This window comes from Coenobita brevimanus, chromosome 105 (assembly GCF_032717465.1).
Source record: "Coenobita brevimanus isolate Jiangsu-jjx chromosome 105, ASM3271746v2, whole genome shotgun sequence".
Taxonomy (NCBI): domain Eukaryota; kingdom Metazoa; phylum Arthropoda; class Malacostraca; order Decapoda; family Coenobitidae; genus Coenobita; species Coenobita brevimanus.
The window spans coordinates 28,613,021-28,630,520 of NC_137058.1; the positions used below are offsets into that span (position 1 = coordinate 28,613,021).

Sequence of the window (17,500 nt, forward strand, 5' to 3'; positions counted from 1 at the left end):
TTGCCTTCATACACACTTTATATTTGCATACTTACACAGTTTACATTTGCTTACTTACACACTTTACATTTGCCTACCTACACACTTCATATGTCTACTTACACACTTTATATTTACTTACACACTTTACATTTGCCTACTTACACACTTTATATGTCTACTTACACACTTTATATTTACTTACACACTTTACATTTGCCCAACCTCATCAGCACGAGGACGATGTGTATTTCTTCAGACCATTTGTACTTAGGACGTAAATAAAAAGGGCTTAAAAGGGCGCAAATAAGAAGGGCGTAAATTAAATTGTTGCAAATTTAAAGGGCGTAAATTAAAATGGCGGAAATAAAAAGGGCGATCATTAAAAGGGCGTAAATTACAAGGGCGTTAACTAAAAGGGCGTAAATGAAAAGGGCGTAAGTAAAGAGAAAATTTAAAGGGCGTAAGTACAAAGGGCGCAAATAAAAAGGGCGTCCTCGTAGTGAAAGACAACTCGCACTTAGGTTTTTGTGTTCATGGATAGTGCCTCTAACCCCTTCAGTACGATGACGCCCCTTCAGTTGGTTGAAAGCAAGTGGCTGTGGTGCAAAGTGAACAGAAGACATTATCGAAAAAAAGGGAGATTAAACTTATTTCTGTCTGGGGAATAAAGGTTCTCCCTGTGTTGAATGAGGGAGTGTAGTGTAGCAAGAGTCATATGTAAACCCCCCCTCTTTTTTTTTCAAAGGGATAAATTTGACCTTCCACGACCTTTCATGATTTCACCTCACCTTCCCTCCTGACCTTTGACACATGAACCCCACTCACTCGCTCATCAGATTAGAATTTACTAATATTGCAGAATCTGGTCTGTCTGTCTGTCTCTCTCTCTGCGGATTCATTATGTATGTTTCTGTGTATTTGCATTATTTTCATGTTTTTAACTTGATATCAACCTTGGGGGAAGTCTTATCTACAGGTAAACTATGTCATCTTAATCCATTAACTTTGGGAAATTATTAACCTATTATACTTAGCTATTTACATATGATTTTGCCCTTTAGAGATTTGAGTTAAATAGTGTTGTTCCAGGACAATGGTCTGTGTTGTTACGGTACAAGGTTAGTCATTCACTCAGATATTCTTGAACCTTTCCTAACATCACCTAATCTATATATACCGGTATAAAAGACCCGCGCTGTTTGTTTGTTCGTTTGTTTATTTGTCCGTCTATCACGCCAAAAGCAAGGGCGACAGACCCCCAGACCCTTACATATTCTGAATCAGGGTGACCAAGATGGTTTGAGGGGGGTCAGAGTTCAGATCTGGATTACTTGAGGTCAGCGGTAGAGAGTTCACCTTTTTGGCCCGGGCAAAGCTAGGTAGCCCTGCAGCCCAGTCATGGAGACTCACAGTTCGGACATACAATAGGCCTATGTGAGGTTGACCCCGAGATCATTTGAGTTCACGGGTCGGAGGTCATTTGAGGTCACCGGTAATACACGCTCGAACGACTGGACCCAACAGCCCAATTTTTGGCATGGAGACTTCACATGACCTCCAGTTCGGACATAGGCTGTGTGAGCTTGACCTCCGAGGTCATTTGAGGTCACCGGTAACAGTAAACAAGTGTGCACAAATACTGTGCGTTAGTCTGCAAAAACTGAAATAGAAAGTTCCTGGACCTCTTATAATCCCTCTTCAGAAGCATAAGAGGTACATGGTCTTTCTGGAGTAGAAAGAAAGATTGAACTAGAACAACGAGGATTAGAGTGTTCGTTTTTATGTCCCGGGCAACACCGGGTGCCCCTGCTAATGTTTCCTATATACCTCTGAAAAATGAAATGTCTCTGCATCCCAGTACTCACCATGAACCGTGATGCAGCCCACTTGGTTCTTCATAATCTTGGTGTTGATCTGGCACATGTAGCAGCCGCTGTCAGCCTCCTTGACCTGACGGATGTGAAGACTCCAGGTTCGGTGCTCGTCATGTGTTACGGAGATGCGGGTGTTGTGCGTCACCACCCTTTTCTGTAGACTCAGGATCGTCTGTGAGTCCACTTTGAGCCATCCCACCTGAAAGAAGAGTCATGGAGGTGAGTCTGGGTGTTCTTAATTATCCCATCTTGTGACTGGGGAGTGAGGAAATGAACATCAAATACAAGAATGAATCCAAGTTTGGCCCAAATATGATGACCACTTGGGGCAGAGGATGTGTCTTTAGTTTAATTTTGCTGTCTCCATGCAGTTCTGTAAAGCTTAGGGGAACTCTCTAATATAACGGGGATTATGTTAGTTCATAATCTGATCACTCAAGTTCACTGTATCTCTCAGTTTGAATATAATCGTCTGATGGTGACAAGAATATAAGCTGGATATTATCGTCTGTGGCAGAATGATAACAAATGACATCACAGTAATAGAGAAATCAGTGTCAAGTCAGCGGTAAAAGTGAGGTTACTCCTGCAGTCCTTTACATTCTGAAGCCGAGGACAAAGATGTGAACTACTCAGCAATATGTTCTGTATCCAAAAGCATATAACATTATCTCTGCACGTCCCCACAGATCTCCCACATCCCTCCTTATTACCCGAAAGGAGAATGGCAGACTGCAAAAAATAGGGGGAGGGGGCAGGTTCAGGGTGGATGGTAGACTGAAAAAAAAGGGGGAGGGGTAATCAGCCTGCAATCGACCAGGCTTACCTCTTCACTACAATGTGCCGTTTATGCTTCCTCATGGTACCACAAAAATAATTAGGTTTTAACTGAAGTGATGAAAGTCCCAAGTTATAAATGTGTTAATGTTGTTGTTGTTGTTGATGAGGCTGTTGTTGATGATGATGATGCTGTTGTTGTTGATGATGCTGTTTTTGTTGTTGATGGTGATGATGCTATTGTTGCTGTTGTTGTTGTTGATGATGATGCTGTTGATGATGATGATGCTATTGTTGTTGTTGATGATGTTGATGAAGAAGCTGTTTGTTGTTGTTGCTGTTGTTGATGATGATGATGCTATTGTTGCTGTTGTTGTTGTTGATGATGATGCTGTTGATGATGATGATGCTATTGTTGTTGTTGATGATGTTGATGAACAAGCTGTTTGTTGTTGTTGCTGTTGTTGTTGTGACCCTACGTTGATTTGAAGGGGAATACAGGCTTAAACTGACCTTCCCTTTAGCCCACCATCCTCCTTTCGGGGAAGATGGACGGATGTTTTTCTAACCGGGCAGTGCAGCCGTCAGGTTGTATCAGCGACACCACACGAAGGCGACCCTCCAGCACCAAATGTGTGTGTGTGTATGTGTGTGTGTGTGTGTGTGTGCGCGCGTGTGTGTGTGTGTGTGTGTGTGTGTGTGTGTGTGTGTGTGTGTGTGTGTGTGTGTGTGTGTGTGTGTTTGGAGATAGCATGTGTGGGTGTTGGTGTGGAGGCGGTGAGTTTAAAATAAATGTTAGTGCAGGAACAGTTGAGAGAGAGAGAGAGAGAGAGAGAGAGAGAGAGAGAGAGAGAGAGAGAGAGAGAAATGTTATTGAAGGATATGCAATACATATATGAGTATTTGAATGTGTATACTAGTGTGTGTGTGTGTGTGTGTGTGTGTGTGTGTGTGTGTGTGTGTGTGTGTGTGTGTGTGTGTGTGTGTGTGTGTGTGTGTGTGTGTGTGTGTGTGTGTGTGTGTGTGTGTGTGTGTGTGTGTGTGTGTGTGTGTGTGTGTGGTGGGGCGTCGTGTGTACATGTGCGTGTGTATGTGTGCACTTGTGTGTGTGGTGTAAGTGACTAATACACGTAAATTGATGAGGAAAGTTTTGTTCATTAGTTTGCTGAGGCTGAGAACACGTAAACACCGACACACACACACACACACACACACACACACACACACACACACACACACACACACACACACACACACACACACACACGGCCATACAATCAATCTATGAATATCCCATCATTCCCTCCCTCTCCTCCTTCCTTCCTTCCTTCTTTCCTTCCTTTTCTCCTTCCCACACAACATTCCTTCTTTGTTTTTCATAAATCCATTTCTTTCTTCTTCCTTTCAACCTTGTTTTCCTTCCTTTCTTCCTTCCTACCTTTCTTCATATTACTTTTTCACTTCCTTACTCCTTTTACTCTGTCTTCCATTGTTCCTTCCTTCCTTCCCTCCTTCCTTCCTTTCTTCCTTCCTCTTTCGCTGTTCATCTTGACCTCGCCAAACTCCTTCCTTCCTTCTCTCACGTTCAATTTTCTTCCTCTTTCCTTTTCTTTCTTTCTGTTTCCTTCCTTCCTCCTTCCCTCACCTGTTTCCTTCCTCCCTTCTTTCTTTCCTTCTATTTTCTTCTCCCCAGCCTCTCCCTTCCTCCTTCCTGCTTTTATCCTTCCCCATTCTCTTTTCTTTTTTTCTTTATTTCTTCCCGACTGCTATCTTCTTTATTTTTTCATTATTGAGCCTGTCTTCTCTCCCTCACTCTCTTCCTCCCTCCGTCCTTTCCTCCATCCATACACTGTGTTCCTCCCTCCTCCCTGCACTCCCTTTCTCCCCTCCTCCCTCCCTCCTTTCTACCCTTCCTTACTTTCCACTCATTTCCTTCCTCCCTTACCCTTCCACTCTCTTCCTCCTTCCCTCCCTCCCTCCCTCCTCTCCTCTCCTCCCTGCGGCTATATTTTCTTTCTCCCTCCCCTTCTTACCTCCTTCCCTCCTCCCTCCCTCCTTGTGTCTCTCTTCTTTCTTGTCCTTCCTTCTTCGTTCCTTCCTTCATTTCCTCCTTCCTGCTTTCTTTAGTTACATATTCCTACACCTTTTCTCTTAATATTTCTTCTAATTACCCTGTCTCTATTTATCCATCTATGTATATGTCTATCCATCCATCCATCCATCTACCTACCTATCTATCTGTTTACTTATCCATCAATCTGTCCATTTATCTATCGACCACTCGCTCTACATCTATCATTCAGTCGTTTACCGCTCAGACTCTGGTCACTATTCTTTTTTAACATTGCCTGTATTCCTTCCCCATCACGGAGGTCACGCAGCACCCGTCTAACAACACACTCTGACTCCTTATCTAGCCGTCTCTCAAGTGCAAGCGATAATTGATTCTCTTAGTCCCTCAATCCACCATCTTCTTATACACAAATGGTCAACTCTGGAACTGTCTTATCTGTTTTTCCCTCTGCCTATGACCACCAGTTTCTCTGTGTGACAAGGCATCTCGAACGCGTCTTTTTTTTTTTTCCTTGCATGGGAAAATTTTGAAGGCTTATGTCCATTAGTTTCTCTCTCTCTCTCTCTCTCTCTCTCTCTCTCTCTGTATGTGTGTGTGTGTGTGTGTGTGTGGTAGAGAGAGAGAGAGAGAGAGAGAGAGAGAGAGAGAGAGAGAGAGAGAGAGAGAGAGGGTTAAGGGAATGTCAGAAGTGAGGGGGTAACTCATATATTCTCACCAGCATCACCCCCAACCAACCACATGTCACCCTGCCGCACTCCTCTGTCACTCCACGCGACCCCACGCACGCACGCAGTTCACCCACGCGGGGAGGGAGAGAAGGAGGGGGAGAGGGAGGGAGAGAAAGTTGGAGAAAATCGGAGGGGAGAGCGAAAAAGGGTAGGAAAGTGAAAATGAGGAGGTGTGTGTGGAATGAAATGAGATGGGAGGAAAGAAAATGAACCTGATAGAGGAAGTCGAAGGGAGGGAGGGAGGGAGAGAAATTGGAGGGCAGGAAGAGAGAAAATGGGAGAGAAAGAAGGAAGGAGGGAGAGGGAGAGAAAATAAAAGATGAGAAAGGGGGAGGGAAGGAGGGAGAGACGGCAACTGGAAGAGAAAGACAAACTGAAATGATGGAAGGAAAGTGAGAGACAAAGGGAGGAAAAGGGAGAGAAGGAGGAGGGGAAAGAGGGAGGAAGGAGAGAAAGAGAGAGAGGATAAGGGTGAAAGAGAGAGGGAGAGAAGGAAGAGAAGAAGTAAATGGGAGTGGATGAAGGAGAAAGCATAAGGGGTGGTTATGGAGAGTTTTAAAAAATGAGAGAAGCTGAGAGAGAATGATGGAGGGAGGGAGAGAGGGAGGGAGGAAGGAAGGGAGAGAGAGGAAAAAAAGAGAGGAGGGTTAAAGAGGAGGGAGAGAGAGAAGGATGAGCGAACAGGGAAAAGGAATGAATGGAAGGATGGGAGATAGGAAAGGAGAGGGAGAGAGGAGAAAGTGAGAGAGCGAAGACAAAATGATGAGAGAGAGAGAGAGAGGGCTCGAAACAGTTATGAAATCAGTCTCCCTTCTTACCCCCCTCCCTCCCTCCCTCCCTCCCTCCCTCTCTCTTTCTCTCTCTCTCTCTCTCTCTCTGTTACACTTTCATCTTGTACTCCCTCTCATTCTCCTTTTCGTCTCCGTCTTCTTTTCTTCTCATCCTGCACATTTTCCCTTCTGTTTCCTCCTTTTCTCATTCCTCTTCTCTTCTCTCCTCGACTAATATGTATCTGCCTCTTTTTATGCTTTCGCCCACGTATAATAGAGGAAGCATGAAGCGATTGATCTGTCCGTCCGTGCGAGCGTGGTCCGTGCGTACGTAACAGTCTTTGTGGGCGCGATATCCCCTGAACCCCTCCACGGATTTCGACCAAACTTTTGTCAGTAAAACAGTATGAAGGGGCAACGAAGTGATTAGGTCAACAAGGTCATGGGGTCAAAGATCAAGGTCATATGAGGTCGACTTATTTTATCCTTCAGAGAGCGATATTTCCTAAACCCCTCGACGGATTTCCACCAAACTTTTGTCAGTAAACCAGTATGAAGGGGCAATGAACAGATTAGGTCAACAAGGTCAAGGGGTCAGAGGTCAAGGTCATATGGGTCATTTTCTCATTCTACCGTTCTATGTCATTTCTCTTTTATCTTTTATGCCTACTTTTTCTCTCTTCCTACTTTTATTCTAAACTTTCGTAATTCCTTCCTCCTTTCATCCCTTCTTTCCTTCCTCCTTCTTTCCCTTCTTTCTTTCCTTCCTCCTTCTTTCCCTTCTTTCCTTTCTTCTCTCCTTCCTCCCTTCTTTCCTCAGTTCTTTCCTTTCTTCCTCCTTTCCCTTCCTTCCTTCCTTCCTTAGTTTTTTACTTTCTTTCTCCTTTCTCTTCCTTCTTTCCTTCCTCCTTTCCTTTCTCCTTTCCCTTCCTTCCTTCCTCCTTTCTTCTCTTCTTTCCTTAGTCCCTTCCTTCCTCAGTTCTCTCCTTCCTTCCCGTCTTTCCTTCTTTCCTTCCTTCCATCTTCCTGCCTAGCAATCCTGTTCACCATCTATTTTTCTCTTGTCTCTTCCATACACCTTACATCTGAAGACGAGAGGAAAATGATTTATGTTTCAATTCTCTCTCTTTCTCTCTCTCTCTCTCTCTCTCTCTCTCTCTCTCTCTCTCTCTCTCTCTCATGAAGTTAGAGTGAGATAAAGACCAGATCTGGAGGAGACGTGAGAGGGGAAGAGGTGAGTGAAAAAAGGGTACTGGAGAGAGAGAGAGAGAGAGAGAGAGAGAGAGAGGGAGGGAGGGAGAGAGAGAGAGAATAATTTACGTGTGTGTGTGTGTGTGTGTGTGTGCGTGCGTGTGTGTGTGTACAAATGCATGTATTTCCCCAGGCCATGTTGTCTTAAATTGATGATGATGATAATGATGATAATAACGATGATGATAATAATAATAATAATAATAATAATAATAATAATAATAATAATAGTAGTAGTAGTAGTAGTAGTAGTAATAATAATAATAATAATAATAATAATAATAATAAATCTAGGTTAGAGAAACTCCTCCTTTTCTACCACTGTCTTTACTTCCTAAAATAATAATAGTAATATTAACCTACCCTTTATTAACAGCTCCAAAAGACTTATAGCTCGGTTGCTGTTGGCTTTCCTTTATACCCCTTTGTAAGAGAGGAGAAGAAAGAAGAGGAGAGAAGAGAAGAGGAAAGAAGAGAAGGGAAGAGGAAAGGAGAGAAGGGAAGAGGAAAGGAGAGAAGGGAAGAGGAAAGGAGAGGAGAGGAAAGAAATGAAGTGAAGAGGAAATTGGAGGAGAGGAGTGGAAAGGAAGAGAAGAGAAAAGGAGAAGAGAGGAAAGAAATGGAGAAGAGGAAAGGAGAGGAGAGGAAAGAAATGAAGTGACGAGGAAATTAGAGGAGAGGAGTGGAAAGGAAGAGAAGAGAAAAGGAGAAGAGAGGAAAAAATGGTGAAGAGGAAAGGAGAGGAGAGAGGAGGAAAGGAGAGGAGAGGAAAGGAAGAGAAGAGGAAAGGAGAGGAGAGGAAAGGAAGAGAAGAGGGAAGGAGAGGAGAGGAAAGGAAGAGAAGAGGAAAGGAGAGGAGGGGAAATAAATGAAGAGGAGAGGAAAGAAATGGAGAGAAGAGGAAAGGAAAGTAATGAAGAGAAGAGGAGAGGGCAGGAGAGGAGCTAAGAGAAGTGGAAAGGACAGGAGACCAGGAAAAAGGGTGTTAGAGAGGAGAATAGTGGAGAAAAAATCATAAGAGACAAGACGAGGCAAGAGGAGAGGAGAGGAGAGAATAGAGACGAGGAAAAGAGAGAAGAGGAGGCAGGAAAAGAGGAAAGGAGAGGAGAAGTGAGAAAAATAAACTCGAATGATATATAAGGAAGAACGCAGTAGGAGGAGGAGGAGGAAGAGGAGGAGGAGGAGGAGGAGGAGGAGGGAAGGAAGCGTGTGGCAATGTATGGGTGGGTGTATTGTTTGTGTAATATATAGAAATTGTCCGAAAGCCAGTGAAAATTTTGGAGATATGCAAATGTACTCAAAAAGGGGGGCACGCGCGTGGGAGAATTTTTGTAATATATATATTTGTGTGTAATTATTGTGTGTGTGTGTGTGTGTGTGTGTGTGTGTGTGTGTATGTATGTGTGTGTGTGTATGTATGTGTGTGTGTGTGTGTGTGTGTGTGTGTGTGTGTGTGTGCCTGACAGATGGTGTGATAGGTTTAACAGCTTTGAGGTAGATGGATTGGTAGAGGTAGACAGATAGGTAGATGGATAGATAGATGGCTGGATGCCTAGATAGACAGACAGACAGATACACAGAGATAGGTAGATTGATCGACACAGACATATAAAGGAAGATAGATAGATAGACAGATAGATAGATAGAAAGGAGGAAGAGAGAGAGAGAGAGAGATTTGTCCGCTTCTAAATAAACTTAATATCTGATGACCTAGAGTTATTGATTCTCTCTCTCTCTCTCTCTCTCTCTCTCAAATCTGTATCCTCGGACTGAAGAGCTACAGGCCTGGAAATTCAACCCTTTACCCAGAGAACTTAATATTATCTTTTATCTTTTTCTCCTACCAGACGATTTTCCCCCCAAATTAGGAGGCGATTTTAGTAGTCAGAGGGTTAATGATGGCTCGGTCAACCCCCCCTCCCCCCAGTTCGAAATCTCTCTCTCTCTCCAGAGCTGAGTGAAATCATCTAGCTAGAGAAAAAAGTACACACACACACACACACACACACACACACACACACACACACACACACACACACACACACAACTCAGGAAAAAAAATGATTAAAAAAAAAATCCCATTGATATAAAAAATAAATAAATAAATAAATATATGGAAAAAAAATCTCCCCCTCCTCCCCATTCATGGCCCCATTAATTCCAAAATAAATCCCCATTAGGTTTTGTGGTCAGTTTTATTAATGGGATTTGAGTCAGCATAAATATCTATGGATTTCTTGGGGGGGCCGGAAAAGAGACACGAAAGAGGCCTATCCTTGGTTTTTTCCACCTGAGAGAGAGAGAGAGAGAGAGAGAGAGAGAGAGAGAGAGAGAGAGAGAGAATAGGTTACAAGACAGACACCACAATTCCGACTAAAGAAATTTAATGAGAGAGAGAGAGAGAGAGAGAGAGAGCATTAAAACTCCCAAACTCTTTTTTAACAAGGCCGAAAAACACGTCTCTCTCAACTTTGTCATTTTTCAGTGCACAGTTTTTTTATTCCATTCCAAACACAAGAAGTATTAACACTCACAGGCTCCTATGACCCACTCTCAGCTGAATAACACACACACACACACACACACACACACACACACACACACACACACACACACACACACACACACACACACACACACACACACAGATATTAGGAACAGACCAAAAATAAAAGGAAAAAGAAATTATTGTTTATTTGTATATGATACGTCTGTGTGTAAGATTCCAAGGAGAGATAGCGAAGAATTAAAACCCATAAATATTACGTATGGTATTATTACTGAGAATATTGTAATGGCTTTATCCCTTCTGTATTACACCTTCACCTAATCTATACATTTATCGTTATTATTATTATTATTATTATTATTATTATTATTATTTCCTCCCCCTGCCCTACGGTGGGAAAGGAGGTCGGGATAGTGATGATGATAATGATGATGATGATGATGATGATGATGATGATGGTGATGATGATAATGAAGATGATTTTTACACAACCCTGCATCCTGGAAGAAAATCGTGTTGATTTGAAAAGAGGTATTGATCTAAGATATTTTGAAGGTGCTGAATTCAGTAATAAAGTAAGAATCAGCGTAGGACGTCAATTGATACCATAAAACCCGAGTTGAAAAAGTATTGTAATATTTTTAAAATGGAGTACTGCTGCGGAGTGAATTTCCTTTTCTGTGATTTATGGAGTTCGTCTTACCTGAAGGTCAAGAAATTTATCATCTTTCAGTTTTTCATTTGTTATTGCATGGAATTTTGAACACAGGTATTAAATTTGTAACACAGGTATTAAATTTTGAACACAGGTATTTAATTTTGAACACAGGTATTAAATTGGTAACACAGGTATTAAATTTTGAACACAGGTATTGAATTTTGAACACAGGTATTAAATTTTGAACACAGGTATTAAATTTTGAACACAGGTATTGAATTTTGAACACAGGTATTAAATTTTGAACACAGGTATTAAATTTTGAACACAGGTATTAAATTTTGAACACAGGTATTTAATTTTGAACACAGGTATTAAATTTGTAACACAGGTATTTAATTTTGAACACAGGTATTTAATTTTGAAAACAGGTATTAAATTTTGATCACAGGTATTAAATTTTGAACACAGGTATTAAATTTTGAACACAGGTATTGAATTTTGAACACAGGTATTAAATTTTGAACACTATATTAAATTTTGAACGCAGGTATTTAATTTTGAACACAGGTATTAAATTTTGAACACAGGTATTAAATTTTGAACACAGGTATTAAATTTTGAACACAGGTATTTAATTTTGAACACAGGTATTGAATTTTGAACACAGAATATATTAAATTTTGAACACAGGTATTGAATTTTGAACGCAGGTATTGAATTTTGAACACAGGTATTAAATTTTGAACACAGGTATTTAATTTTGAACACAGTATATTAAATTTTGAACACAGGTATTCAAAACAGCGTCCTCATTTACCCCAAACTTTCACAAATTGCTTCGTCAGACCAAGCTTAGTGTGCACTGATGAAGCAGGATTATCTCTGGAGTAACTAAAGCATCAGTCATAATGTTTTTGTCTCCAAATGCGATATTATTTTTCGGCCACACTTGTAGCCAGTGTTGACTCCTTGCACTACAACTGTCTATCTATCTATCTATAGCCCGACGCCCTAATCCCGCAAAGGGTGGCCGCAGACAAAACGCCTCCAAGTCACTCTGTCACCCACCACTACAACTACCGTCCCTTAAACCTATAAAAACAGATAATTTTGGTATAGCCACCTTCCTTTCCCAGAATCATTGACAACACTTCTGTATTCCTGCAAATAATCCTGCTGTTTTTTTTGTATTTTATTTGTTTCCATTTCTTTCTTCTAATTTTCATAGCATTCGTTAAGATGAACTGAATGGCCTGTTGGAACTAAAGCAGATTTTATTTCCATTATGTAGTAAAACACACGTGAGGCTTCTCTTTAAGCGATCAGTAAAGAGTCTCCATTCATCTTCACAAAGTACAAATTCATCCTCCATTTTAAAGAACTGCAATAAATCCCCTGGCCTGGCTCTGAAGAAAGAAAGTGTTGTTCCTGGAGCTAGTTTTTTTTTTTCTCTCTCAATCTTGACCCCAACAATTCAGCAGACTCCCCGGGCAGATCAGTATCTAACACTGCATTACTGTATTTTCAGCCTTACTGATGAAACAGATTTGGTGTCATAAGATCAAGACCTGGGTCACCGAATTCACTGTCCTCATCACCATCAGACAGATGATGATGACAACAGAAGTTTAATAATAATAATAATAATAATAATATTAATAATAATGATAATAATAGTAGTGGTAAGAGCAGTAGCAGTGTAGTAGTACATTCATCGTTATTTCCATTCATATTATTATATTTTGCAGTAGAATATTATTAACAACAAAAAAGCTACATGAAAATAAACAGTAGCAAGAAAAAAGTTTAGGACACCAAATTCAGAGTAAGAAAGGAAGGAAGAAACAGTCACAAAACACAGGCAAGGACCGTGTTTTAATTCGCTCTTTGTGAAAGTCCCGGGCTCTCTGGGAAACCACGTGCTTGTGTTTACATTGATGACGTCACTGCCCGCGTCTTCTGCCATCAGCTGTTGACAGGGCGCGCTCAGCCATCTCCGTCACCCCTCGTTTAATGGCTTGTTTTTCTTTTCATGCCGGGCGTCTTACTGTACTACTCACCCCCTTTCTCCTCCTACTCTCTCCTCCTTTGCCCAGCCCTCCTGTCTTGTCTTGTTCCTTTCACTTAACTCACTTCATCTCACATCCTGTCCCCACCCTCCCTCATGTTACAGTCTCATCTCACTGTAAATCCTTTCGGCCTTTCTCCTTATTCATCCCACCTCTCCTCTTCTTTCTCCTTCCCTCACCTCCCCTCCCCTCACTTTGTCTCTCGTACCCTCACTGCACCTAACCCTTTCTGTCCATTCCTCTCTCTCTTTCCTGCTTCTCTATCCTTGTCTTTAACTGCTAGAATACTTTTGCTAGTCAGATTCGGTGGCTACATTCCCTCACCTAACACTGACGCCAAGTTCCGAAGGCCTACACCTGCTAAATTCAACTTCTTTATCTTGAAACCTAAGGATATTGTCTTGGGGGTTGAGGAAGGCGGTTGAGTCCCTTTTTCGATCTCCTAAATGGAAGTCTTCTGGTGTCTATACCCTCACGGAGTCTATAAGTACACACAAAAATCTTCCTTTAATTTGAAACTCTGGGCATTTATTGACAGATAGGGGATTCAGACAAGGGTATTAGGGCCTTATATCGTACTCAGCACTAGTCTCAATGCTGAAGAAGACCATGGCGTTCACGTTTATGATTTTACACGTCAGTACGGTGGCTGGAAAATGGGAAAGTTGGCAGTAAGTTTTTCCCAATCTTTCCTAGATAATGTTAATGAGATATGCCGTAAAAAATAACTGTTCTTGTACCTTCATGCTTATCATTCGCACCCCACGCCTCGTCAGTCGCTATAAATGGGACAAATTCTGGAACACAACTGGAAGACGCGCCAATCGCAAAGATATGGAATAGCATACAAAGCTTTTAAGTATACGACCTCTCTCTCTCTCTCTCTCTCTCTCTCTCTCTCTCTCTCTCTCTCTCTCTCTCTCTCTCTCTCTCTCTCTCTCTCTCTCTCTCTCTCTCTCTCGCTGTCTGTATGGCCTTCCTCTGACCCATATCTGTACCTATGCCTATATTTAACACTAGCTTTAGAGAGAGAGAGAGAGAGAGAGAGAGAGAGAGAGAGAGAGAGAGAGAGAGAGAGAGAGATTCAAGCAGAGGTGAGCAGAGCAAAAGAAAATAATAATAATAATAATAATAATAATAATAATAATAATAATAAGAGGAGGAGGAGGAAGAGGAGGAGGAAGAAGAAGATGAGGAGGAGAAGGACAAGGATGGTAATGATGACGACGATGAAGGAAAGAAGAAGAAATGATAGCAAAGAGGAGGAGGTGGAGGAGGAGGAGGGCGAGGCGAAGGAGGAGGAGGACGAGGAGGAGGAGGACGAGGAGGAGGAGGAATAATGAAAACGAAAGGACTGCATAAAAACCAGGAGAGAAAGAAGGATGGAGGAGACCTGAAGATTGATGAGTCGGAAGGAAGGAAGACGGAGGGAGGGAAGGAAGAAAGGTAGAAGAAGGGAAGGAAGGAAGGAAGACGGAGGGAGATAAGAAAGAAGAAGGGAAGGAAGGAAGGAAGACGGAGGGAGATAAGGAAGAAGAAGGGAAGGAAGGAAGACGGAGGGAGGGAAGGAAGAAAGGTAGAAGAAGGGAAGGAAGGAAGGAAGACGGAGGGAGGGAAGATGGCGGAAGGAAGGAAGAAGACGGAAGGAAGAAAGGAAGAAGAAGGGAAGGAAGGAAGGAAGACGGAGGGAGGGAAGAAGGCGGAAGGAAGGAAGAAGACAGAAGGAAGGAAGGAAGACTGAGAGAAGGAAGGAAGAAGAAGGGAAGGAAGACGGAGGGAGGGAAGAAGGCGGAAGGAAGGAAGGAAAGAAGGAATGAATAAAGGAAGAAGAAGGGAAGGAAGGAAGGAAGACGGAGGGAGGGAAGATGGCGGAAGGAAAGTAGAAGACGGAAGGAAAGAAGGAAGAAAGGAAGGAAGATGGTGGGAGGGAAGAAGGCGGAAGGAAGGAAGGAAGGAAGACGGAGAGAAGGAAGGAAGAAGAAGGGAAGGAAGGAAGAAGAAGGGAAGGAAGGAAGCAAGTCGGAGGGAGGGAAGAAGGCGGAAGGAAAGAAGAAGACGGAAGGAAGGAAGGAAGACGGAAAGAAGGAAGGAAGGAAGACGGAAAGAAGGAATGGAAGAAAGACGGAGGAAAGAAAGGAAGAAGACGGAAGGAAGGAAGGATGGAAGACGGAAGGAATGGTAGATGGATAGAAGGACGTGAGGAAGAAAGGAGGATGGGCGGATAAAGGAAGGAGAGGAGGAGGAGGAGACGAAGAGAAGGAGGAGCAAGAGGAGGAGGAGGGAGAGAAACAGAATCAAAGTATAGGAGGGCAAAGAAAAAAAAGGAGAGAAAGGGAGGAACAGAGGAGGAAGAGGTGGAAAGAGGGAAGGAAGAGAGGTGGAATAGGGACTGAGGAAGAAGAGAGGAGGAAGGAGAAAGAAGAGATGGAGAGGAAAGGAGAAAGAGAAGAAGGGGAGGGGGGAAAGAAGCAGAAAGGAAGAGAGAGAGAGGAAGTGGAGAGGGAAGAGAAGAGGAAGGGAGAAGGAAGAGATGGGGAGGAAGAGAAGAGTAGAGAGAGAGAGAGGGAGAGGTGAGAGAGGAAGAGGAGGTGCAGGAAGAACAGAGGAAGAGGAGACAGGGGAGGAAGAGAGGAAGAGGAGGCGAGGGAGGAAGAGAGGAAGAGGAGGCGAGGGAGGAAGAGAGGAAGAATAACGGCAAAAGTGACAGCAGGATCAAGTGAGGGTGATGGGGGGGGGGTCATGTGGGGGGGGAAGAGGAAGGAGAGTGAGGCTGGGAATGAGGAAGAAGGGAGGAAGGGGAGGGGAGGGGGGAGGAGGGATGGAAAAAACGGAAGGAGGGAGAAGAAGCGGGGAAGAGGGGAGGAGGGGGGGGAGAAATGGAGTAAGAAAGGGAGAAATATGAGAGGAGTGGAAGGAAAGTGGAGAGGTAGGAAAAAAGGGAGGAAGGAGGAGGGTAGGAAGAAAGGAGAACGAGAGTAGGAGGGGTAAGAATGGAGGAGGAAGGGAGGAAGAATTAGAGGAAGGGCGGAGGGGAGCAAAGGGAGGGAGGAAGGGAGCGTTGAAGAAAGGGAGGACATAGGAAGAATCACAAGTAAAGGAAGGAGGAGGAAGAAGGAAGAGTAAAGCAGGAAGAAGGAGACGAGAAACTGAGGATAGGAAAACACAGGAGGGAGAAAGAGAGGAGCAGGAGCAGAAGAGAGGAGGAAGGAGAAGAAGAGATGAAGGAGAGGGGAAGGGAAGGGGCAAATGAAGGGTTAGTGGGGGAGAATGGAAGGGGGGATGAGTGGGGGAGAAGAGGAGGGTGACGGTGAGGGCATGGAAGAAAAAGAGGAGGACGAGAGGAGGGGTAGAAAGAGAGCAGTAAGAATATTGGAAGAGAGAAGGAAGAGAGGAAGAAGAACGAGAGGAGGAGTAGGAAAAACGGAGGAGGGGAGTGGGGGGAGGGGACTGGGAGGAAAGGACTAGAGGGACGGAAAAGAGTTTGGGAGATGAAAGGAAAAAATAGTAGGCGCAGAAAGAGAGGAGTAGGAAGAGAGGAAGAGAAAAAGGAAGGTCGAGAGGATGAGTAGTAGGGGGAAAGATGTTAGGGGAAGGGGGAGAGAGATAATCAGGGTGGGGGCATGAAGGGGTAGGAGGGGGGATGGGGATGGAAGGTAGAAGAAGAGAGTAAGGTTGGGGGTGTGGGAGAAGGAAGAGGAAGTGGTGGAAAAAGAGGAAGAGGAAGTGCGAAAGGAAAAGACCAGAGAGAGAGAGAGAGAGAGAGGAGGGGGTCAGGAGGGGGTGAAGGGGGTTGGGGGGAGGGAGGGAAGAGTAAGGTATAGGTATGAAGTGTGATGTGGGGAGAAAGACGAAGTGGAAATGGGACAGAAAGAGAGCAGAAGAAGGGGCAAAAGAAAGCCAGAAGGGAAACATGGAGGGGGGGGGTGGAGGGAGTGGAGAGACAGTGGAGGGAATGGAGGGAATGGTGGAGGGGTGGGGAGGGAGGGTTGGGAGAAGAGAGTGAGGTTGGGAGTGACAGCCGCGTCAAAAACACTACATCACCATCATTCCTGGAGGTAATATCCACCCCGGGCAGCTGCTGGGGAGTGGGGAGAGGGAGCAGGGGGAGGGAGGAGGGGTGGAGGACTAGAGGAGAGAGGGGGGCGAAGGTATGGGGGGAGTGAGGGGGAGAGGGTAGAGGTTAGAAGCAGAACAAGGAGATGAATGAGGGGAGAGATTCTGTAGGAGAGGAGACTGAAAAGAGAAGATAGGGGAGAGAAGAAGAGGGAAGAGGAAGAGGTGAGAGTGGGGGGAGAGGTCAGAGGTTAGGAACAGTGGAGGGGTGAAGGAGGAAAGAAGGAGGGGACAGAGTGAGAAGGGAGAGGAAAGAGATTGAGAGGAAAGACTGGGAGACGAGGACACAGAGAGAGAGGAAGGAGGGGGGGGGAAGGAGAGGGTGTAGGAGGTAGGTAGTGGATGCAGGCTGTATTGGAGGGTGGGGGAGGGGAAAAGGTTAGGAGCAGGAGAAGGGGAGGGGTGAGGGAGAAGAGAAACAGGGAAGGGAGGCGTCTGGAGGGAAAGATAGGGGAGAGGGAAGGCATGGGGGGAGGAGGTGGGGAAGGAGACAAGAGGGTAGGAACAGGAGAGGGGGATGTGTAAGATGGGGGGGGGAAGGGAGTAGGAAGAATGAATGCGTAGAGGAGGAAGTGTGAGACGGCAAGGTTGGGAGGAAGAGAGGGGAGAGACGGGGAGGGAGGGGCGAAGTGGGAAGCTGGTGGAGGTGTGAGACGGCAAGGTTGGGAGGAAGAGAGGGGAGAGACGGGGAG

The 17,500-nt window shown here is 44.2% G+C and overlaps 1 protein-coding gene across 1 annotated transcript in view; it reads right to left on the reverse strand.

The window, feature by feature from the left end:
* LOC145416282 (lachesin-like) overlaps positions 1 to 17,500 on the reverse strand; it is a 224,343-nt gene that overhangs the window by 32,709 nt on the left and 174,134 nt on the right. The window contains exon 4 of the mRNA XM_080285280.1: positions 1,848 to 2,055. Within this exon, the coding sequence (XP_080141406.1) occupies positions 1,848 to 2,055 (208 nt within the window). The remainder of the gene's footprint in view (positions 1 to 1,847; positions 2,056 to 17,500) is intronic.